The sequence below is a fragment of the Camarhynchus parvulus genome, chromosome 8, assembly GCF_901933205.1.
Source record: "Camarhynchus parvulus chromosome 8, STF_HiC, whole genome shotgun sequence".
Classification (NCBI taxonomy): Eukaryota; Metazoa; Chordata; class Aves; order Passeriformes; family Thraupidae; genus Camarhynchus; species Camarhynchus parvulus.
Genome location: NC_044578.1, coordinates 16309662 through 16333027, shown reverse-complemented (window position 1 = coordinate 16333027; position 23366 = coordinate 16309662). Strand labels below are relative to the sequence as shown.

General features: G+C 42.6%; 2 protein-coding genes across 2 annotated transcripts in view; both read right to left on the bottom strand.

Moving 5' to 3' along the window:
- The window catches only part of LOC115906632 (AP2-interacting clathrin-endocytosis protein-like), a 35707-nt gene extending 33786 nt beyond the window's left edge, over positions 1 to 1921 (bottom strand). Inside the window, 2 exon segments of the mRNA XM_030953977.1 lie at positions 1453 to 1623; positions 1700 to 1921. Of these exon segments, the coding sequence (XP_030809837.1) occupies positions 1453 to 1623; positions 1700 to 1809 (281 nt within the window). The 5' untranslated portion in view covers positions 1810 to 1921.
- A 1505-nt stretch (positions 1922 to 3426) lies between these two features.
- EPHX4 (epoxide hydrolase 4) lies at positions 3427 to 19463 on the bottom strand. The gene is made up of 7 exons (XM_030953621.1): positions 19221 to 19463; positions 16269 to 16354; positions 12693 to 12850; positions 10543 to 10671; positions 8323 to 8426; positions 7247 to 7395; positions 3427 to 4347 (listed from the first exon to the last, which is right to left on the bottom strand). The coding sequence occupies exons 1-7, from the start codon at positions 19461 to 19463 to the stop codon at positions 4113 to 4115; spliced, it is 1104 nt and encodes a 367-aa protein (XP_030809481.1). The 3' UTR covers positions 3427 to 4112.
- Between the last annotated feature and the right edge of the window lie 3903 nt (positions 19464 to 23366).

The following is a 23366-nucleotide window of genomic DNA, read 5'->3' as shown; positions in this document are numbered from 1 at the left end:
CAACGAGTTGAGCTAAGTTTAAAGGTGTTTTCCAATACCATGCTTTTTGGAGAACATGCAGAACTTCCTCGCCTTATAGCAAACCCAGAACAACTGAAAGCAAGTGTCAGTGACATATTAAGTGCTTAGCATTAGGAATACAAACCCCTGATATAACAGTATATAAATAATTATTCAGAATAAATGTTACAAAATTAATTTAATTTTTTTAAAAATTGCATTATCATACTTCTCCATGAAATTCTTCTGTAACACCACTTAAATTAATGTGAAAGAAATTAATGGCATCACAGTAACAATGAAATCAGGAAAAATACAAGACAAAATCCATGCTGTTTTGTTTCTTACCACTTGTTTTGCTAATTCTCCTGCCACACTGTGGCAGTAATCCAACAAATGCCTGGTAGTCAATGTGCTCCACTACAAGGATTCTATGTTTCAGATATTACTCTGGGCTCAGAAAGTTTTCTTTCATAATTAGGTTGTGTTTCAAGGACTAAACTTTAAAACTGCAACACTATCCCGTTGCTGTTGGCAACAATCTCAGGAGTCTGCAAGTACCTACATTTTCTGGGCACATCCTGAATTCATGTGAGATCCCAGAATATTTCTTTCTACCACTTTGCTCCTGGTGCATTCCTGTAAATGCCGATCGCCTCTAACACCAACTCTTTTTTAGGGAAAGTAGGTGGCAATACCAGAGCTTTGTTACAGAAAAGCAGTTCTTTGAAAAAAGGATTAGAGGAACTTACAAGAAGGAGGATTGCAAGGTCTGGTAGCAGCACCAGCCAACACCCCTCATGAAACTCAACTAAGGTTTGGAGCAAGACATGAGAGATGTTGCATATGTGGCACCGGGAAAATAGCTGGCAGTGCAAAAACATGCTGGCCCTTGCACTAGTCCCTGGGGAGCAGCCAGCCCACACACCTCCCTCTGGGATCCCAGCTTGCACCAAAGCTAGGCTGTGTTTGGCCAATGGTTCACTAGGACTTGAGAGACGAGTTTTGAACTTAATGCCTTTTCATCCAACTTGCTGAAGTTCTCCTTGATTCCTATATCCGTAACTTTTTCAAATATGAGCTGAGAGTTGGTTTTATTTGCAGTATTCATCTGGGACTCTTCCTGGAAAGGGTTTTAGTAGGCACAGACAATCTCAAAGGATTTTTGCTGGTTTTTTTCTCTTTTTCTATTACAAGTCCTTTACGTACAACAAAAAAGCACGCTAAGGTGCAGAGTACAGGCATGTGCTATCAGCAGAACGGCAAAGGCAGAGGAAAAGGAAGAAGTTACAGAAAGTCCTCTGCAAACTCTGCAGGAAGGCTGCGAGAGTACTGCCTTGAATAGGAAAACCTTTAAAACAGGTGCTGGGACTGGGAGAAAAGGAAGAGGCAGGACACAGGAGCGGTGATGCCGAGGCCAGCCCATCGATCCTGCCGCGGTCGCGCACTCACCGCAGCAATTGCCGTAACTCCGCGGCTTCCAGGCCGTGCAGCTGCAGCCGCCTCCCCACCAGACGTTCGCAGAGCAGCGGCGCCCGCGCCAGCAGCACCGCCCGGTGCACCCGCACCTCCTCGTCGCCCACTTGGAAGGTCACGTCGGAGTGGGTCCCCTCCGCCAGCAGCCTGCGGGACGGCACCGTTACCGCGTGTCCCCGCCCCGCCCGGCGCCGCCCCGGCTCGGCCGCCGCCCCGCGCCCACCTGTCGAGGTCCTGCCGGAGCTGCTCGGCCAGCGCCTCCTTCAGCCGCTGCCGCTCCGCCGCCGCCGGGCCGGGGCCCTTCGGCGCTGCGCCGCCGCCGCAGCGCGCCATGTGCCGGCCGCCACTCCGCTCCGCGCACGGCAGGGCGACAGACACCGGATAGTCGGTGCCTTGGCGGCGTGCCGCCGCACTCACGGAGAGCACCGGGACGGCGCTCGGGGCGCGGGCAGTAACCGGCCCCGGAGCGGGAGCGCCGCGGGACCCGCGCCGTGCGGGACGCGGCTCCTTCCCCGCGCCGCTTGCGAGGCGGGGCGAGCAGGGGCCTCCACCAATGAGAGCCGGTGTTGCCAGCCTGGCCCCGCCCCCAGCAGGGAACCCGAGGGGAGGGTGTGGCCTACCGATGGGGGCGGGGCCTCACTGATGGGGCGGTGCCTCCGCCGGCCGAGGGCGGGTGCCGCTGGGAGTGCGCCCCCTACCGGCCGCCGCTCCGCCCCACACGGGAGGGCCGCTCCTGCATGCCAGAGCTGCTGGCGCACACGTGAGCCGTTCCCACCGCGGACCGCTCCCGTACTCGAGGGCCATTCTCGCACTCGATTGCCGTTCTCGCGCTCGAGGGCCGCTCCCGTACTCGAGGGCCGTTCCCGCACTCGAAGGCCTTTCCCGCCGCGTCCCCCGAGCGCAGCGCCCTCGTGTGAGGGGCCCGGCTCCGCGGCCGCCCCTGCCGTGTGCACCTGCCGCGGGGAAGGAAGCGGGGCGGGCTGCGGTTTCCGAGTAGCCGGTGCTCTGCAGGAAAATCCCTACTCCCCAGCACTCTCTGTCTTGCCACAGCAAAACTGCTGCACAGGCGATAGAAGCCTCTCTGTGCCACCTCCTGAGACAAGGGAGAGCCTTCCACCTTCATAGTGTAAGTAAGAGAAGCACATAACCGTTTACGTTCATAAATGCTGGAAGTATTCAGGGGAAAATGCTTGAAAGGCAGGTACCAGTGGTGGATGGAAAGAAGCAAATATAACACCACTGTCGTGATCCTGAGGAGACTCTGCTGGGATTTGGGGACGAGAGCAGGTCTCCAGCCATGAGCTAGCGCTGGGCAGGCAGCACTGCTTGGTCTTCCCTGGCGAGGGTTACATTGAGGGTTACACTGCAACCACACCGAGTGGGACACAGTGGCTTCAAAGGGATGACACACTTGGCAGTGTGGGGATGTGTTGGGGCTCCACAGCATCTCCCAGCTCTGTTCTACTCTGGTGGGGACAGTTGTTCTGGCTCACCTGGCCCTGATGCCTCCCTCAGTGGGCTCTTGTTCACCTCTGATTCCAGGGCACTGTGCTTGCTTTGCAGGTGGAGAGGGAGGCTTTGGAAACCTGACAGACACGTGACACCTATCCCGTGGTCTCGTATTTTTGCTTCTTTTCCCATTGTAGTTAGCATACAGTCTTTTCTTCTTCCCTGCCATCACATGCAAGTTAATTCTACCCTTTGTGTCCATATTCATTGCGTCTCTTCCTCCTATAAACACAGGAACTTGGCAGCAGTTCTTGGAGACAAGAACAGTAGTTGCTGACATAGGAAGGATAATGCCAACAACGAGGCATTATTTTCAAAAATTGTCAACAATCATAGCATGAGTGTCCAGGCTGAATACCAGACCAGACGCTTCAGCTATTCAAATTCAGTTCTTAGCTTCAGCAAATCTCTCCATAGGAAGACAGATAAAGTAAAGGGAGGCTTGTAAGTTGCATTTTATTAGACAGAGGTGGATTTGATACATGTTATATCTTAATTTTCCATTGTTCTTGTTCAGACATGTGGAGTGTACAGGTTTCCCATTTTTTAGTCAAGAAAGAAAAACACATTGCGCAAAGCAGCTGCATTCAACAATACAACAAGATACGGATCATTATTCACTTGAAGACTAGAAACGTACCCAGAAAAGTTTCAATCGTTCAGTATGCTAAAATATAGATAAAAAGAGTTACTGTTTAATGGTAAAATACATTTTAAAAATTCAGGCAGATCTAGAATGAAAACTTGTGACTTTCTTCAGTATGGCACCACTCTATTGTTTCGTTATAAATTTGTAAAAGGCACCACACATTACAACTGTAAAGCAAGGGAGAAAACAAAACCAAGCAACTTTCCATGATTTTCTTTCTGTACAAATACATATGTATTTTAAGGCAGGTGTTTTTATGTGCAAAATACAAGTATACAGGTAAAACCAATGTTGGTATCATATATTCTCATACTCACTTCTTTTAGCTGTACGATTAGTGTCCAAATGTACAGTACAATGAAAACACTTCTCTAACAGAGCTCAAAATAGAAGGCAGGCTGGAAATATGGCCCTGATAACAATTAGGTTTTAAATCCGAAGAGCTTTTATTTAGACCCCTTAAAACATGTACAAACAGTCATTCTCTTTTTCTTTTTGTCTCTTCCTTAAGAAAGGTCCATATCAACTTGTTCACTATGTCAGGTTGATCCTGCTGGAGCCAATGACTGGCTTCTGACAAAATAGTTAATCTGAAATGATTTTTAACATAAATCCTTGTAATTTCTGCCATCTCAACTTCCATAAATGCATCTCTTTCTCCCCATAACAGCAGGGTTGGCATGATGACTTCATGGTTCTGCAGAGGCAGGCAGCTTGAAAAATAAAACACACTTAGTTAGGTCTTGTTTAATAAAACACAGAGACCTGTAAAAAAAAGCAAGAAAAAGAAGGTGACGTCTTAGTTTAAAGTAAGACAAATAAAATGAGACTTTGAAGACATTCTTCCTCTCTACTTACATGCAAAGTCAAGAAATGTTAATAAAAGATCACTTTAGATAGTAATTTCATTTTGATTGATGATTACAAAAATTCTTAAAATGGCATTTTCTACCAGTGGATTTAAATCTCATTTTGCAAACAGCCTGACCTCACCCACTGAACCAGAGCTTATTCATAGTACCAATTTTAAAAACTGATAATCTAATATCTGATTCTGTGCATTGAGACTAATCTCTTCACCTTTTACTCCAGTATCCTGGATCTCTTCACTATTAACATGTGTGTTTTCTCCCCACTGTACAGTTTACTGTTTTGTGCCTTGCAAGGTTTGCAGCCTCACTTAGGTAAACTCTATCAGGCTTTATACAGGCTTTTTTTCACAGGCTTTTTTGTCACTTTTCATTGCCCATGAATTGCATTATATTTCTGTTCAGTCTGGAATATGGGAAATTATATCATGCGTGAAATTTCCAGAAATTGCCTTTAATAACAATTAATGCACAGATTTCTCATTTAGAAAGGGAAGTTCAATTCGTGAAATATTAGTCTTTGAAAAACAGACTCAGACTTTCAGCATTGTTACACAGTTTCTCTGTAAACAGTGAAGTACTTCTTAATTGTTACAAGAGAACTAATGCTATTTTCTAAATAAATGGTGTATCAGAAGAAATTCAAGTTGCAGCTTCTTACCAAGCATGATATAAAAACTTTATGGATTTATTCTTAAAGTGTTTGTATTTAATATCTAGTGAAAGGAATGACCACTGTGCTATTTATAAAAAGACATTCTGGTGATGGATGGAAGTAGGTTATTTTCTCTTTGGAAATAACATTCCAGAAGAATTAGGCTCTGAAGAATGCACCTCCAAGTGGATAGTAATGAGTTGGAACCCTTTAGAACGTAGGTCACCAGTATCAGCCCACTGGGAGTTATGGTGAATATAAGTCCTTAGCATCCAGGTGCTGCTTAATGACTTAGATGAGAGAAAGGGAAAATTCCAATCCAGTTTTCATATTTAACAATTCCCATCCCATAAGGTGTGACCTCAGAACTGGTGGCAAGAACTGAGTGACTGATCTTTCTGTTCCAGTCCAAAGCCTGCTGCATTGTGGCAGACAGCACCTAAATAAGATTCTCTGAATTCAGTGCAGGTGTACTTTCATTAGAAGAATAAAGCAAACAATGCACAAACATACACACAAAACACATGGAGGAATTAATAGCTATGAAGATACTTTCTGACTTAAAACTGATACTTCACTGTGTTTTTGAGTCTGAAAGGGCCTGAAACAATAGTTTAAAGGTTCACAACTCCTCCCTTTGTCTGTGAGTCCCAGAGCAGTTCAGCTGTCACAGGCACGTCACTGCTGTTGTCAGAGGAGCAGCTGGTTAATGTGCACACGCACTGGAGCGAGGTGCTGCTGGTGGAACGAGCCGGGCTCGGGGCGCTGCGGCCTCTGAGCTCCTCATCAGCCCTGCCCGGGGCTGCTGCAGGACGGGGAGCCGCTGGCGGGCAGGCAGCGCCGCCGTGGCCCTCGGATATCCCACTGGTGGCATCGGCTGCTCTCTGCACAGCTTTAATAAGTGTACTGTTACCAGCACAGCTGCCTCATTTATTCCCCACTGTCAGCCATGCTTGGGGTTAGCTTTCTGCTTTCTCCTTCCAGTTCCGTCTCCGCCTGTACAAGGCAGCACCTAGCTCAGCTCCCTGTTTCCCTCACAGTGTTTTCCCTGCTGATTGCTCTCCTGACAGTGGCACAGAAAGGTGGCAGTAAATTTGGACCATGGAAAATGAACAGTTATTTTACTTCAAACATCTACTGCCTGAGTTTAGGGAAAGAAGGGAATTGCTGTTTTAAAGGATATTGGGAAGCTGATCTTTTGTTGGAGAAGCATGCAGGACATTTATCACTGCTGAAGACTGGAGATGGCAAAGGAAAACCAAATTCAATGCCACTCTTCTTGATATAGTCCAAGTTAGTGCTATAAGTAGAATATATGCAGAGTTAAGATCTTCTGGCCCTGTTTTTGGTGGGTGAAAAAGGGGGTGTCTGTCTCTAAGACCAAGCCAACTCCTTTCAGGAAAGTTAAAACCATTCGAAAGCTGTTTGAGAAAATAAATATTAATCTTGCAAAAATATTTCCTATTATGATGCTATCTCTGTTTTACTCTATGAAGTGAGTCTGCTAAGACCAATAAAGGAACAAAAAAACCCCAAACCCAAACCAAGTTAGGTTAGTTTAAGGCTTAGTTATAAAAAACCTCTCCCACCCTTCTGAAAAACAGAGATAGCCTAAACACAATAAAATTGTGCCAGATATGGTCTTGTAAAGTTACAAGTAAGGGTAGCATACTTGGATGCCATATCATCTAGTAGTATTATATAATAATAAGCTCTTGATAGATATTATCATAATATGAATTGTAATGCAAACAATTAATTGGTGTTAATTTTTAAAGTATTATGTAGAGGCAGATTTTTGGGATTGCCATGGGGGCTGTGAATGAAGAAGAGTCATTGCTTTTTTAGATTTTGAAACAAAGATTTTCCTTTCGTGCACTCTGCTTGTTTTGCCGTTTTGTGTGGACACCTCTCAGAACACACCTGGCCTCTCACTGCTTGACTGGGCCTGTGCCCACCTGGTGAGGTTTCAGGAACACACCTGGGGGTTTCCCCTGGTCCAGCGGCAGGAGAGGAGCAGCAGTAACACCTTTGGGCTCCAGGTGATTTTCTAGAATATTTTCCTTTGCTTGGGAATATTATACTGACCTGAAAAGAGTTCTGTAATGGTTAATGGGTCCTGTTAATGCTCCAGGTTGTGAAAAGACATAGAGATAAGCTTCAATATCCTCTGCAGTTAATCTGCAGCCTTTTCTTCCAATTCCAGTAGCCTGGCTGGTAAATAAACTTTTCAGAACCTACAAAAGCAAGAAGAAAAAACTATTATGTAAGATAGCTAGAAAATGTGATTTGTCTCCTTCAACAGGACACATCTTTCTAAAATCTGTTTATGTACATTTATAAAATCTATTTATGTTCAAAGTACAATGAATGGTTCAAATGAGTTTTTAGAGAGCTATGTGTAAAGCACAAGGTAAACATCTCTAGTAGAACTTATTCCAGAAGAATCAAGTACAGAGAAATACCAGTATTACCAAGTTACTGCATCCTGCCCTGCTACCTGTGACAGGCAAGTGCCGGCCCGTAGGTTTTTTTGGGATGGACCCCAGCAGGTGGCAGAGCAGGAGGGAGGAGGATTCCTGGCCTCCCTGCTGGCTGTGCCCTGTATGTGCAGCACGGGGAGCTGTGCTCGGGCTGTTGGTGTGTAGGAGGGTGTATCCCGCATTGTTGTCCTTTTCTATCGGCTCCTGCTCACGTTTAAGGTTATACCAAGGCCTGGCCTTGGCTTCTCGGGCACAATTCATCACCTGGCTGGATGCAATGCCCAGCCTCCCACACTGCCTGCCCTGTGGCAGGCTCTGAGAGATAAGAGGATGTCCCACTGCACACAGGAACTTCAGATAAGTCAGCAGGAGCTCCCCAGGCACCAGCGGTGTCCCACTGGTACGGGCACAAGTGAAACCAGCTGACCGTCTAGGTGCAGTAATGCACTGCAGTGCTGAGGTTAAAAGTACCTCCCTCAGCACCTCCCAGAAATGCAGAAGTAAGAGTTAATCTCAGAAGCTCTATGTACTTGTATGCTACTTTATATAAAGCTTAAGAAGAAAAGTCAGAAGGCTCTATATTTTTTCCAGTAATAACTACACCAGAAGGGATCAATGTAGGTGGCAATTATTCCATTACTCACAGTTACATACATAAACAAGAGCATTCATTTTGCTCACCTTGAAATCATTTAGTGTAAACATGAATTCAGGAAACCATGGCATTTGGAAAAAGAAGTAGTAACCAGATTTAATCAATTGTGATGGATGTCGTAGAATGTATTCTGAAACAAAAATGTCCATGAATTAAAAATGAAAACTGATGGCTCAAACAAAATTACTAGTAATATTACTATTTTTAAACTTAAAGGAATGTTTTAAAAATACTACATTAAAGTATGCTGTGTGACAAAAGATGATTATTGTTTCAGGAGTAAATATATGATGTGGCCATTAAAAGGTACTTCTTTTATAAATGTTAGTAGAAACAGCCAGCAAAATAAAAGTTTGCCAAAGATTAGGTGAGGACAGCAGCACTGGAGAGTTTAATTGCATGGTAATTTTTCACTTAGAGATCTATTTGTGTAGCTAGTCCAAAGCATTTTTTTTCCAGATATGGAATAAAAGGCATAAATAGGTATTTCTCTCATCAATGATGTGATGCACAGAAATCTGTAGATGATAATCCACTGACATCCTAAAAACTGCATCACTACTATTCATTGAAGTAAAGAATTTTTCTAACAGTGTCTATTTGGCAATTTCAAGAACTGTAATCAAGATTACATAGAATCACTTTTCAAAGATTTTTACAGTCATTTTTAAAGACATAGCATATATAGCAAAAGAAAATTCTATCTATCTATATCTATCTATATCTATCTATCTATCTATCTATCTATCTATCTATCTATCTATCTATCACCAACTTGCATTGACTGTTTTATTTTTAAATTGTAGAGCTGTGTCTCCAGTGAGTTTCAAGAGCCAACATTGACATTCAAATACCTGACTTCCTCAAAGCAAGCAGACAATGTGTGTAGGTACTAGGAAGTCTAGAACTTTTCCTTTACAGGTGCAAATTTAGGAATGCAAAAAACCACATTCCCAACACAGGACATCTCTCTGAAATATTAATTCTGACAGTGAATAGAAATGGGTTTTAAGCCAACAGAAATTGAAGTGTTACCTATCTTCTAAAGTTTCATATCTTATACATTCTTAAATTGCATTATCCATTATATTTTTCCTGATGGACCATTGTCAGCACTGATCACTTTACTTTTCTATACTATTTATAAATGGTGTGTTTTCTTTTAATCCAAAGTAGAATAAATTTGATGTAGGGAGAATTCATTAAGGTACAGCTTTTGTAGTTCAACAAATATGCAAACAAATACTATAATAAAATGCAATTATCTTCTCTACAGTCTCGCTCCTGGTCTCATTGAAAACACTGCAAAATCTTTTGCTTTCGTGTGGAAAACAGAGCTCTACATGGGTAAGTGTGGATTTACCACCTGGCAAAATGTTCTTTAGTATCTTAGAAAGGTGCCCAAGAACACTGTGAGAACAACAAATATGGATGTTGTGGCTGATCCCACAGTGTACGGTCAGATTTACATTCAGTTGAAATGAAAATTAAAATTCTGCTGAATATTCTTAGCTATTTATGGGGAAATGGGGTGACTTTTTAAATGGAGATAGGGTAAGGCCAGCAATTGAAAAAATTCAAGTTAGTGAGATAGTACTTTCCTTTTCATTACTGAATGTTGATATAATTCCTATAAATGTTTTGTAATTCTGGGTAGTAGACAAACTCAACTCTATCACACAACAAATAGTGAAACTAGTCCTGCTTCAGCAAAGTACTGGTATATTCCTGAGCATCTATTAAGTAGCCTGGAAAGACTTCTTCCAATGAATATTGTATCAGATCACAAATTGTCACTTGTCACCTAAATCAGGATGTAATTCTAATGTCTGATTCACATTCATACAAAGACAGGCTTATGCAGATTTAATAATGCAGTGTGGCCTTTACCAAAGTGTAATACAATATACATCCTTCTTTGGGAATTATTTCCTGATATATATAACAGTGATAAACAGTGATAAAGTGCAACAAAACAGATTCATGTGTTTGAAAATTATGTTTGTGGACCCTCAAGGATTAAAAAAACATCTGAAACTTTTGTGGCAAGCATTCCCATTTCCTACAATAAATTTATTTTCAGAAGTCAAATAAACACTTGATATCTTACTGCTTCATAAAATACCATCCAGACTGTGAGAGCCATAGAACTTATCTACTGAGGCAGGCTGTTGGTTCTCAAAGCAAACACAATCATGACCAAAATGCAGATACTTTGGATTAACAAAGACTACCGTCAAACTTACCTGTAAATACAGAAGGATGAGGGAAATTAACCACAATCAGCTTAGTCACCATTTCAGGGTAACATATGGCCACCAACCAAGCAATCATTCCTCCCCAGTCATGGCCAATCAACACACACTTGTTGTATCCTACCACATAAACACAGACACATGCTTTAATTTCAAAGGAATTTGTATCCACAGAAATCAGCTCATACAATAAAATTATTATTGGGCTGAATAGGTGGTTCAGCACATTCATTAATGTAACTTTAATACTGCACCATTTCCATTACTAACAGTCAGAAAAAATAGGGCACTGTTATAGTTCAAAAATGTACAAATATGTCAAAGTATTTAATTGGACTTCATTAAACTTTAACTCTACTACCTCCATGTCACCCTGAAGTCACTCAGTGTGCATCTTGGCCAGTGCAGGGTCAGATAGACACTTCAGCCTGCAGTCATTGTAACACATGTACATTTGCCATGTTTAGGGAGTTTGGAATTTGAAACTGCAGACAAGAAGACTGAGCAATCTCCTGAGCACCTCCAGAACAAAAATAATCCTAATGTATTTCTCTGAATATGAGAGGTTATCTAAGCACTCAGGGGCATCATTATGCAAAAAGTGGGCATTATACTTAGTAGCTATATATAAAGCATGTGTAAACACTCCCATTTATATACTTAGGAGGCCTGTAGCTTTTCTCCATATGCTGTTTTGTTGGAAATTTTGTAAGTTCTGGACATTCACATACTTATTCTTCCATCAATAAAAATTGTATTTTAGCAGCAATAGAAGTGGCATGGGCAGGATAGTGACCAAGTGTTTTGAAAGCTCTAACACTCCTTCTTAAACCACCGCTGGAAAACAACATACTCTAGTGTCAGGTACCATCATCCTCCTCACTGAGGACTGGAATGGTGAGCAACAGACTACAAATGAAACGTATAAAAGCCAAGATGTTTAGAATTCTGACATAAATTTGGACACAGTTGTCAAAGAGCCTTATAAACCCTCTTGGATAGAAATCTTTTGGAGCACTTTTGATATAATCAAGTTCTCCAAAAGAATTTAACTTGGGATTAGGACAAACAAAGATAAGGCTCTGAAGTGATTTTCCCAAAAACATTTAAATCCCTCTGAAATTGAATTATGCTGAGAGCACTTCTCAAGCATAACCATGGCATTACCATGGAGATTAACACAACCAGCAAAGGCTGGAAAATGTCAACACTGTGTGAGGACTGCCTGCCCAATCTTTTGCCAATACTCAAACATCAGAAGCAAAGCAAAATTCAAATCTCAGAACTTGAATCACTGCTTTATTATTTCTCCATATGAAATGCAGTAAGTTATTTTACTTTGGCTAGAATATCCAGGGAATTAAAATTACTCAGAGAATGACAATCTAATCCCTTGTGTTGATCTTGATATGGAAGGGAAATAGCCTTCTAACCAGGGGTTACAATTTATCACCCAAACAGGGACACTTCAAACTGAGCTGGAGGGGCCAATTTTGCACTTCAGCTCTAGACCTTTACCCTGTGTATTTGCCACAGAGAGCAGTGTGCCCCTTGTTCTCCCTTCTGCTCTCACTGTTGTGTAAGACAGAGTGATTCAGCTCTTCAGAACTGACAGGAGTAGTATTGTGCAAAGGGTAGCATTTTTGGAGGTTTTTTTTTCCCAGTACAGCAGATGAACTCTCACCATCTCTGTAAAGCCCACAATACTTACTATGTTTTGTTTGTGCAAGAAGAATGTCATCTGATATAAATTCCTTGGTCTGCAAGTGCTTTAAGACTCTAACTCAGAATATTATCCACTAAGGCAAGTGATTAGGAGGAAAGACTTCCTAAGGAAAGGAACCATAGGTTTGTACTGCGTTTTACAGTACATAGGAATTTTCTTTTCAAAATTCCTGATGAAAAAATCATCTTTACATATTGCTTATACAGACACACACATTGTAAATAGAAAACAACACTTCTTCATTTATAATTGTCCAAATTATATTAGTATCCTTAGATTTATACACCTCTGCAATGCATATATTAAAAAACCAACCAACCAAACAAAAATCCAGTGCTAGATCTTTGTATGGGTTTCTTTTCCTAGAAAATTAAGTAATTTTTGAGTCAAGTAGATTTTTCTTCTAGTAACGCACCTAGAGATTCCAAAATATCCTTTATGTCTGCTATCAGGCAATCTAACTTGTAATTTTCTTTGTGAGGAGGAGCATCTGTTTCTCCATAACCTCTCAAATCCAGGGCCACCACTCGATATTCACTTTTAAATTCCCGCAGTTGATGGCGCCAAGAATACCTAACAAAGGGGAAAAAAAGTTGGAGTTACAAGGTCAAGCAGTATCATACCAAAAATTCACACAATGCTTTTGCACCCAGTATTTGAGGATAAACTAGCATGGCTTTGTTTGCGTTGAGATTCTTTTTCCTTTCTGTGCTGTGCTGATGGTCCTTTGTGGCTGCAGTAGTTTTGTGCTCCCGTCTTGAATCCCCCAGTAAAAAAGTTCAGCTGCCACAAAGGGAACATGGTCAGAGCCAGGGTTTTTCAACAATTCTTGGAGTCTGGCACAGTCCCTTTGCTGCAAAGGAAGCAGGCATAAACCAGGGCACAGGGAGGACTATTCTGTTTTATCCTTGGAGCCATAGTGGCATCAAATGAGTAAGATCTGAAAAACTTCTCTTCTCCCTCGCTTACTCACAGCCATGTTTTTCAATTTTTTTCTATTCAGAAAAAGAATGTCAGATAATTCATATGCTGAATAAACCAAAGAAAGAAATCCAGTTAATAACAAATGATCTTGGTGAAGTTTATAGGATTTATCCTGTGTACACTTTCATCTCTGTCTCTCTGCCAGAACTGTTGCAGAACAGGCTCTCTCAATGTGTTGTGACTAGACAAAGTATTTCATCCTTGTGTTTCTATGGAAAAGAGTGATAGCATTACATACATCAAAAGGCATACAAAGGCAAGAACTCAGGCAAAGGCCTGGGCTATTCCTCTCTCTGTAACTGTATGTAGTGGCTGCATGTGGGTTTTGAAGCAAAAATAAAAAGAAAATGGTGGGTCTTAACCTGCAAGAACCACCTGTCCTTCAGCTGTTATTGAAACCAAATAAATTTTAGAATAGCCAGTACCAAGACAGACATAGTCTTATCTTACACTGTACTAGAAAGATGTAGGAAAAACAGGATTCTTCTGGACATATATAACAGTGACTGCATCCCTCTGTGCTAGGATTTAGCTTTTATTTCTGCTTGTTTCAACAGTTTCAGAGAAAGGATATATAACATTTGGATTATCAGTGGTTGTAAGTGTGATGCACAGAATTCTATCTTAATCCGAACAATATCTGTATCAGACCATGGGCTCTTCCACTTTACCTTTGCCTCCGGCCTATTAGGGACTTTGAACTTAAATAAGGTTACAGGAACACTCAGTGGTATGAATCTGTTTTCATATAAACAAAACAGTCGGAACATTTTCATTCAGTGCTATATAATGTGAAGACAAGGTTTAGCTGAGATCTCTGGGAATGAATTTTTTACAGGCGTTATATAATGACTTGGAAGCTGAATTTGCCATGGTAACTGTTGCAGCTATTCTATATACTTCAATAAGAAAGAACCAGGCCCATAAATACATAAATCATCTATTTTTGTTTTCTGAAAATGTCTACAAGCTATTCTCATCCTCTGTTTTCACAACAGTCCATCAGTCTCCAAATATCTGACCTATCAAATGGGTAGGTTTTATATTCAAATAAACCCTTTTATCCCATATGATATATAAATATTGGACAGCTGCTTTGCAAGCAGAATTTGGAAATGTTGTGAATGCCTCTATGCTCATAAGGTTGAATCTATTTTGAGACTTTCTGATCATATTTTTTCTAAAGAGCAAGTCGTATAAAATGTAGCAGCTCACACACAACTTTTAAGTACTCAGCTGCCTCAACACATTATGTCCAGTTTCAAGTATTTTATTATTGACCTTTCACAATGTATTGATTTTCAAGTTCTTATGCATCTAAAACCTTAATTGGCTCTGGTATGTTACATTCTTTAGTGATCTGTCACCTTCAGACATTCTCTGTCACTCTTAGTGGTCAGTATTGTCTGGTTATATTTGTCCTAGTTATAACCTTGAGACATTTGAAGGCAGAGGATTTATTAAAATTAAGAACTGTAATTGTGGATAATATCCTTTTTGTTTTCCTAGACAAACAATACAAATTTGATGCTGCTTTACATGTCTCTTAAATTGTGGTTATTTTATCTTGTGCTCTCGGAACAATCACTATTCCTGAATGAAAAAGAACTCACTGAGTGAATGAATAACCTAACACAAATATTGGTAATATGACTGGTTTACAGACTATTAGCATATAGTGTTCTTTTTCAAAATAGTGATAGAAACTCTTGGTGGTCCCAGTGACCTACATAACAGGTTTTTTATTCATCCCTTTTGAATGGTCAGACAATACAATCTAGTAGCTGCCACTTACAGCATGACTCACTATTCTAAACTGTAAGAATTACTTTCTACTTTTTAAAAATAATATACCTAATCTCAGTAGAATATGTATATAAAATGCTAATTTCTCCATTACTATTCCCCCATAGGGGAAATCAGCTGTAGTCTCATTGCCTGTGTTAGAATATGCTTTATGCAAGATATGCATAATGTTTGAAGAGAATATGCACTGACCCATCTAACTGTCCTTTCAATCAAAGTTTACAGCTTTAATAATTTTAGATAGCAATTTATTACTAGAATAATGTTCTTTGAAAATTTAACGTATCAGAAATGTGTCTCTGTCCCACCACCCTGAAGGGCATTAGTAGCTAGGGGAAATTGCTGAGGGAAGAGAACTGACCTCTCTTCTACTTGGGTCAGTTTAGCGTGGTACGACCTGAGTACAGACTGGAAGATCACAGCTCCAGCAGTGGCCTCTAGCCCTACAGCTGAGTTTGGTAAGGAAAAGGATCATTTACCTTGCTGTACTTCTGGCATTACTACTCCCTTTTTCCCTTACTGGTTTTCCTGTGCAAGTTCTGTAAGCCATGCTTCACTAGTTAAACCTGACAATGACAGCCTGAGTAATTTGGTTAAATCATTGGACACATGACTGCTTTTCATTGTTATAAACAAACATTTAGGATTGGGTTTGATTCATCATTCATCTTGTGATGAACTAATAATAGAACCTTTTTCCCTGAGTAGCATTCTGAAATTAGGCTGCACAATAGCCTATAGAACTCATAGTTCTTCCCCTCCCCTAGTTAAAAATTAATGTGTAGTATTTTTAATAAATGGAGCAATCCTGATTGCACTTAACATGTAATGGATCCTTATTTTAACACCCTCTGCTATAATTCATGTTTAGCCATATAGTACAAGTACTATCCAAACAGGAAATTTGTTTAAAATTAGCAGTTCCTTCACAAAGTTTGCAGGAAAGGGTACATACCTGAGGAAAAATGGATTGACAGTATGAAAAAGATGGTTGGTTTGTGTTAGTCTGAAGGAATTTTTTTTTTGTGGATGCAGCAGTTAAAAAAATGTTTCAATGGTTCATTGCCTACTGAAACTTCATGCCATTAGTATTCATAAATGCATATAAGGGATCACACTGGGGATATTTAAGCAGAGGTGTTCATCCTTGGGTATCTTATGCAGCCTCTTTTATAATAGAAAATGGTGAAGGGTGTTTTACCAGAATTCTGGAAAGCCATGAAGCAGCAACATGAGTGGTTTGCCCCTTTCTCCAGCAGCCACATAGTGGAATCGTAACCCTGAATCCTAAAAGAAGAGAAAAAGAAGTGTGTTTATTGCTGCATAGAACTGCTGCTTTGGGATTTGAGAATAATGATGGTTTCAGACCATATTCTAAGAAACAATACAGTGCACCTAAAATAATATCAAATGATCAGTTTTGAAGCTGAAGCCTTCTTTACTTCTGAGATCAGGTATCTGCTACACCCTGGCAATGCTGAGTGTCCCACACCCTGCAGACCCACCACAGCTTCTTCCGGGAAGGACCATCCCCAGTGCCTGCCAGGCTGTGCCTGTGTGCCAGCCCAGCCCTGAGCACACAAACACTTCTGACAGAGCACTGCCTGGCATAGCCACTGGGAAATGCAGGTTATTGTCACAGCAAGCACACTGCTTCCACACTGACACCAGTCATGTGCTTTATGAAAGACTTTAAAATGCAGAATACTGTAAATGCACTTCCAATCTTTCACTTAGCTGGTAAGATTATGCAACTATTTAAAACCATCACATTGCATTCTGGCATGATAAAGGACCACATGGATTCTTAACAACCAAAAGCAATCAAAATTAAGTAACCAGAAAGCAAGACATATTTGCTAGTTTTTATCATTTTAGGATTCAGACCCACTTCAGAAAATAAGCTTTGATGTTGTAATCTTCTTTCTGCTGTGTCAATAGTCAGTTTCTGATGCAACTTTTAAGGAATTGGGTCTTACGAGAATTAGAAGCAGGCAACTTACTTATTGTAGAAGCTGAACACTGAAATGCTATTGAAGTGAATGGATGTACACAAGCTTGCACTGACTGAAGGTCAAATCCAGTAGAATTTAAATAAACTGTGATTATGACCTAGAGGTTTTACTGAATTCTGACACAGAAGTAGATAGAGAAGTTGGGAGTTAGCTCACAAAATACTGTTTAGAAGTCATGTGAAAGAAACTGCAGGAAGAAGGGTTGTACAGCTCCTGAACAAATGTCAAAGCCTGCACTATCTCTGCTATTTCAAAAAAGAAAAACCCCATGCCTTTGCTACACATCAAGAGCTAATATCAGGGCAAGGATCACAAATGCATGAAAAAAGGTTTTCTTGCCAAGATGCTTCAAATGCTCTGACATATCTTTACACTCGTAAGTCACTAACGAGCTCCAAAACCATTAACTTACATCCTCATTCTTGAAAGGGCTCTGAAGAGGGAACTATTTGGATTTTTAATATTTGCTCTGGATATAATAGAGACTTTTGCTCTGGATATAATAGGGACTTTTTCTTATTTGCCCCTAATTACACTGGTATTTCATCTCTGGGATGCCAATGAACTTGAAGTCCCTAGAGGTAAAAATAAATTCCTAGTAAATTTTGGGGCCATTACATCATCTGTATCATTCTCCATATCACTCTGCCTTTAATCCTTTTATATTTAAAAAAGTAGAAGTTTCTCAGTCTTCTTCCACAGTTTCTCATTTAGTGAGTAATAGGTAAGCCCTCCTCCATGCTGTTTCTTTCAGTCAGTGTTCTCTTGGGATTTACCCTCCATGTTTTTATTCTAATCTATTTGTTGCTTTTAAGGAACTCCCTTTACTCCTGAAAATTCTATTCCCACTTCTACAGCAGCAGTTTATATATCACATGGCCCAAACTAAGCCCATCCTGGACTTTTTCAGTTGCTGCTGTTTCCTTTTTCCAACCCCCAGAACAGACATAGGATGTTGCCACCTTTTCCAACACTGGCTGTTTTATTGAAATCTGAATGGATTTGTAGGATATATGTGTTTGGAAAGTAATCCATTAACCTGCTGTTATCCAACAGCAAGAGTTTCTTACTTCCTGAAATGAGTGATCAACTGTCATATTGACAGCAATTCGATTTGCCCCCAAATGCTCTTCTATTACTGTCATACCCCTCTCACTTCCCCAGCAGCCTGTTCATTTACTGCTTTGTGGTACAGGAAAAAAAGAACATGTCATATGAGTAAAAAGCCCACACATGTCTCCTAATGATGTTAGCAAAAGAAAACAAGCAAATCATGACAAACTGAGGCTCACTAATTTATATTAGTACTGCCTGGCACAAAACCATCTGCACAGAACCCTGGGAACAGAGATCTTTATGCTTATTTTATGAAAAATAGCACTTGACAAAACTGCTATGCATTCTCTGCTCACCTATAGCTGCAAAAGAAGCCTAGCTAATACAACTTAATTTAGAGCATTCAGTAAAGAAGCAAATCACAGAGACCTGAGACAAGTACAGAAATTGACTGGTGGCTTAAACTGTACAACTTGAGGGACAGCAATTAGCTTCTTGCTCTACGTTTTCCCTGTAACAGGGATGCACGAAACGAGCTCCCCGGTGCAACTGGGCAAACCGTAAACAGCAGAGAGCAGAGGCGGTGCAGGGAGCGGTGGCTGCGGGATAGCCGGGGCCAAGGAACCGCTCAGCGCCCACCCAGGGCTCCGCACCCGGGCTGGCCGGGCACCGATCCTCCCGGCCTGAGGCCCCGCCGTCGGGCCGGACACGGCACCGCTCGCCGGGGCAGCGCAGGCAGGTGCTGGATGCACCTGTGCAGCTGTGCGGGCACGCACGGCAGGGCAGGCGGGCTGTCCGCGCACCCCGCAACAGGGCAGGGCAGGGCAGGCAGGGGTGCCATGCACAGCGCAGCCCGCACAGCAGGGCAGGGCAGGCAGGGGTGCCATGCACAGCGCAGCCCGCACAGCCGGGCAGGCAGGGGTGCCATGCACAGCGCACCCCGCACAGCGGGCAGGGCAGGCAGGGGTGCCATGCACAGCGCAGCCCGCACAGCCGGGCAGGGCAGGCAGGGGTGCCATGCACAGCGCGGGGGTGGGTGCCTGCGCGCCCAGCGGGCCCGCTCCCCCCGCCCGCGCCCTCACCTTGATGCGGACGTAGCAGTGGGTGCCCAGGGAGGGGTCGTTGAGACAGGCGGGGGGGTTCTCCCGCACCACCCAGCGGAAGGTCTCGCCCGGGCGCCGGCCGATGCTCCAGAGCAGCCGCAGCCCGGCGATGCAGGCGCACACCCCGCAGTAGCTGTAAACCAGCGCCCAGAAGAGCAGCGCCCGTGCGGCCACCATCACCCGGCGGGCGGGCGGAGGGCACGCAGCGCCGGGTCTCGCCATCGGGCCCCGCCGCCGCCGTCCCCGCCGGCCGGGAGGGGCTCGGAGCGCCGCCGCCGCCAGGAGCCGCCCGAGCGGAGGCACCGGGAGCGGCGGCGGCGGCGCGCCCGCCCCGCGGCCCTCGCCCTGCGCCGCCGGGCACAGCGCCGGCCGCCCGCACGTCCCGGGGCTCGCCGGACCCCGGGCGGTGCCTCAGGAGCGGCGGCTCTGCTGCGGGGGTCGCGCCTGCCCACGCAGGGCTCGGCCAAGGAGGGCTCTGCTCCCCAGATATTTGGCGGTGAAAGAGGGAGAAGCCGTCCCTGGGGCGGCGGGGTGCGGCTGTGTCACCTGCGCGGTCCGGCAGAGCCGCCAGACACATCGGAGCGCACTCGGAATGTCATTGGGAGCAGCGGCCGCGGCCGGCGGCCGCCCCCGCCGCCGTGCCTGCCCCAGGCCCTGGCGGCGATCGCGCTGCGCGCTCCGAGCGCGCCCTTGAGTGCCCTTACCTTATTGCCGTGCCAGAGGTGGATAACTACCGGCATGGGGTTGTGTGCTCGTACCGTGGTGTTTTTCAAGACTTCATTCTTTCACTGCCGTTTCACTATTACCCATTTAAGGGTGATTTTGCAAACGTATTTACAATTTTAGTTATTATAAGCTAATACTAGTGAATATTTCCTTAAAAGATAAATCACCTAAAGTGTGTATCGATACCTAAACTCTGGAGGGCTGATAGAGGCTGAACAGTCCCTGCCTGCCCATTAGTACATCACGACAAGCATACACCAAGGAGTCACTGTCTCATACAAGGCCACAGATGCCAGGGTAAGAAGAAAGTCTCCAGTCTGTCTCCTACTAACCTACTGATATGCAGGGTAAAGGGAAATTTAAAACTAGAATGGCTCACGTAATCCAAAACTGTAAGTAGAAGTGTAACTATATGAAGCAATTGATTTTACAGGTTGTAAAAGTGCATTATAAGAAATTACAGTTTCTTAGCTCTAGAAGATAACAAAATGTGGACATGGTAGGTGCTGACTGCCAGAAAAGTATAATGAGCTTCTGTGTCAAATCCTGATCTAACTTGCTGCATGGCCTGCTCACCTTTACTCCTAGAACTGTTCCTTCTCAGACTAGACTATATAGGCAGGTTCCAGACTTTTGGAGGCCATATGAGAGTCACAGCTCATATGTAGGCTTATGTGCAGCTTCTTGTCATTTGAAGAGAGCAGGGTTGCCAAATTCTATGAAAAAAAAAATTGTTCTTGGTCCAGATGAGTCTGTAGGATTAGAACTTTACTTCTGAGAAATATTTTTGCTCTGTCCAGCAGTGCAGGTAGAAACTCGTACAAAGACACCATCCATCTGTTAACTCTTAAGATGTGTGATTCAATGAGCTAGTTTTAAAAAAATTGGATAAGCATGTATGCAGACAGAATATATATAATTTTTCACTCTGCATGGAACACAGCTTGTAGATGACTTTTGTCTGTAATATACCAAATGCTTTCTCCTACTTGTTCTAAATTCAGACTTACAAATATAGACACTGATGCTGAATCCTAGGCCCATTGAAGGCAGTGACAGAATTAATGCTGGTTTCAATAAGGCCAAAATTATTCCTTTTTTAGAAAAATCAAATGAAATTAACTAAAACAGCAGAAAGGAATGGTATAAATAATGGCCTGTTACTGCATGTTTATGATTTTAAAAGTTTAAACAAGTTTAAGCCCTAAAATGAATTTATTTTCTATTACTAAAGATAACACTTTAGGTAGCTATAAAAAGATTCCAAGCTTGCCGTTATCTATAACACAAATGAAATATCAGTGACCTACACCAGCTGCCAATGCTGAATAACACTGTTCATGATCCCTGCTCCTTGTCTGAACACAAGCCTTACAAATGTGAGGTCAGGAGCTTTATCAGTCTGCTGGGGAAAGAGGTGCAGGGCTGTTTAAGGCTCCCTCCTTCTCTTGGGCAAGAAGGAACATCAGATGCAGATGATTCAGTTCAGACACCAACCTCTGCAGACTCCAGTAGCATTGCATGAATCATGCCTACCGAGCCTGAGCTTTCCCTTCGTGCTCAGATTACTCATGCTGCCAATCCTAGGATTAGCATGCAGCTCATTTCTTATGCATCAGGCTTCGTGCTAATGACCTTTCTTGTAGAGAAGAAGCCTTTGCAGCTTCTCAATATCAGACTAAGCAGCAGCAGAATTTTTCCCTGAAGTGCACCTCAGTAAACCAGTGACCCAGTTAGATAAGTTAGGAAGTTTGGCAGGAGGAAAACAACCAATGCTGTTGTTTATATCATGGTAGCCATCAAATTTCTTAATGAACCAGTAATAAGAATTAATTACTGTAAAACATCCCCTAAGAAAAACTGGAAAACACATTTGAAATCCTGAATCTGACCACAAGCTTTCACTTGCCTTCAAAGAAAGGTTGATGAAAGATTTATGCAAGGCAATCAGAAAACTCCTGTAGTCATCTAGAATACAAGAAGGAATAAAGGTGGAACCATCATGTGCCTTATTATACAAAGGTATTTGGCCATGCTACGCAGTAGTTCTTGTACAAAGAAAGAAGCAGAGCAAATTTTTTCACAAGAATAGAATCAATTCTGTTTTTATTTTATACATCACTAACTACCTCAATAGTTATGTCAAACTTCTAAATGATGTAAACCTTTTGGCTGTCGAGTTTAGCAATGCTATCTTGAGGTAGTGGACATGGATCTGGCATCATGGGAAGAAGGTAGTGCTGGTGACCTAGCAGTTCTGAGCAGTGTTTGCACAATGAAATTGCTGCACACGCTAATGCAGAATTTCTGGGCACCACCTGTGCTGCCTTAGCTGTCCTGTTTTCCAAGGAAGCTGTAGAATTTCTCTATTATTTAAGAACACTTTGGACTCTAGGACCACACTGTCCACATGTGTGGCAAACGTGTTTGTACAAGGCAAATACCTTCCACAAATTTTCCAGGATTTTGCAGAAGAATCTTCTACCTGTCATATGAATAAGAAAAATTGAGAGCCCCACCAATTACTTTTCTGTCTTTACATTTTGATTTTCTTATCTTCTGCTCTAAATTATTGTTGTAATGGGTGCCAAGCCAAACCAACCCCAGGGCAGATGGTCTTACGTGCTTTGACAGCATGCTTTGCCCTCCATAAGGTGCCATCTGCCTGTTTATCTTTTGTCAGCCCAACTAATCCTGATTCTCTGAGAGACAAAAGAGGACAACTTTTCACATCACTGATTTTGCCTCTGCCTCCAGCCTGACCAACTCATAGTTGATAGTAATAAATTTACCATATTCCATTCATTAATGTCACAGAAACTTCTTAAAGCTAATAACTATCTTACCTTTCATTTATATGCGACACAATCTACTAGCATAGACACAAGTATGCAAGTGACACATTAAAGCAGCTGTTTTCACAAATAATAAAGGTCAGTGAATGGTGTAACAGAACTTGGTACACCTTCTATCTGTTAGGTAACTAACAGTTTATTTAAGCAGCTTGTTGTTTGCAGGGGGATCATTTGCCCAAGTGGTATTTCTGCATCTTTGAGCACATTCATGGCTTTGGGCAAACAGTCCTTGGAGGCTTGTTACTCACATTTGGAGGCCATCTTCCTTACCTCTGGATTCAGCCTTCTGCCTGGGGACAGGAACTGATTATCCTCTCCAGCTGACTTGGAGGTTGCAAATAAAGGGTTTATCAGATTAGCATTAGCAGCACTGATGTTGTGACCCATCGTGACAGTACAGAGTCATGGAAGCTGGAAATAGCTTTTCAAGGGACAAAAGCAGCAGTTCATACCAGCAATGTCCATATAGCTGTATCCAATGGATGAAATGCTCAGAGGGAATTCTTGCCCTTCCCTCTGTCACCTCCTATTTCCAAAGCAAGAC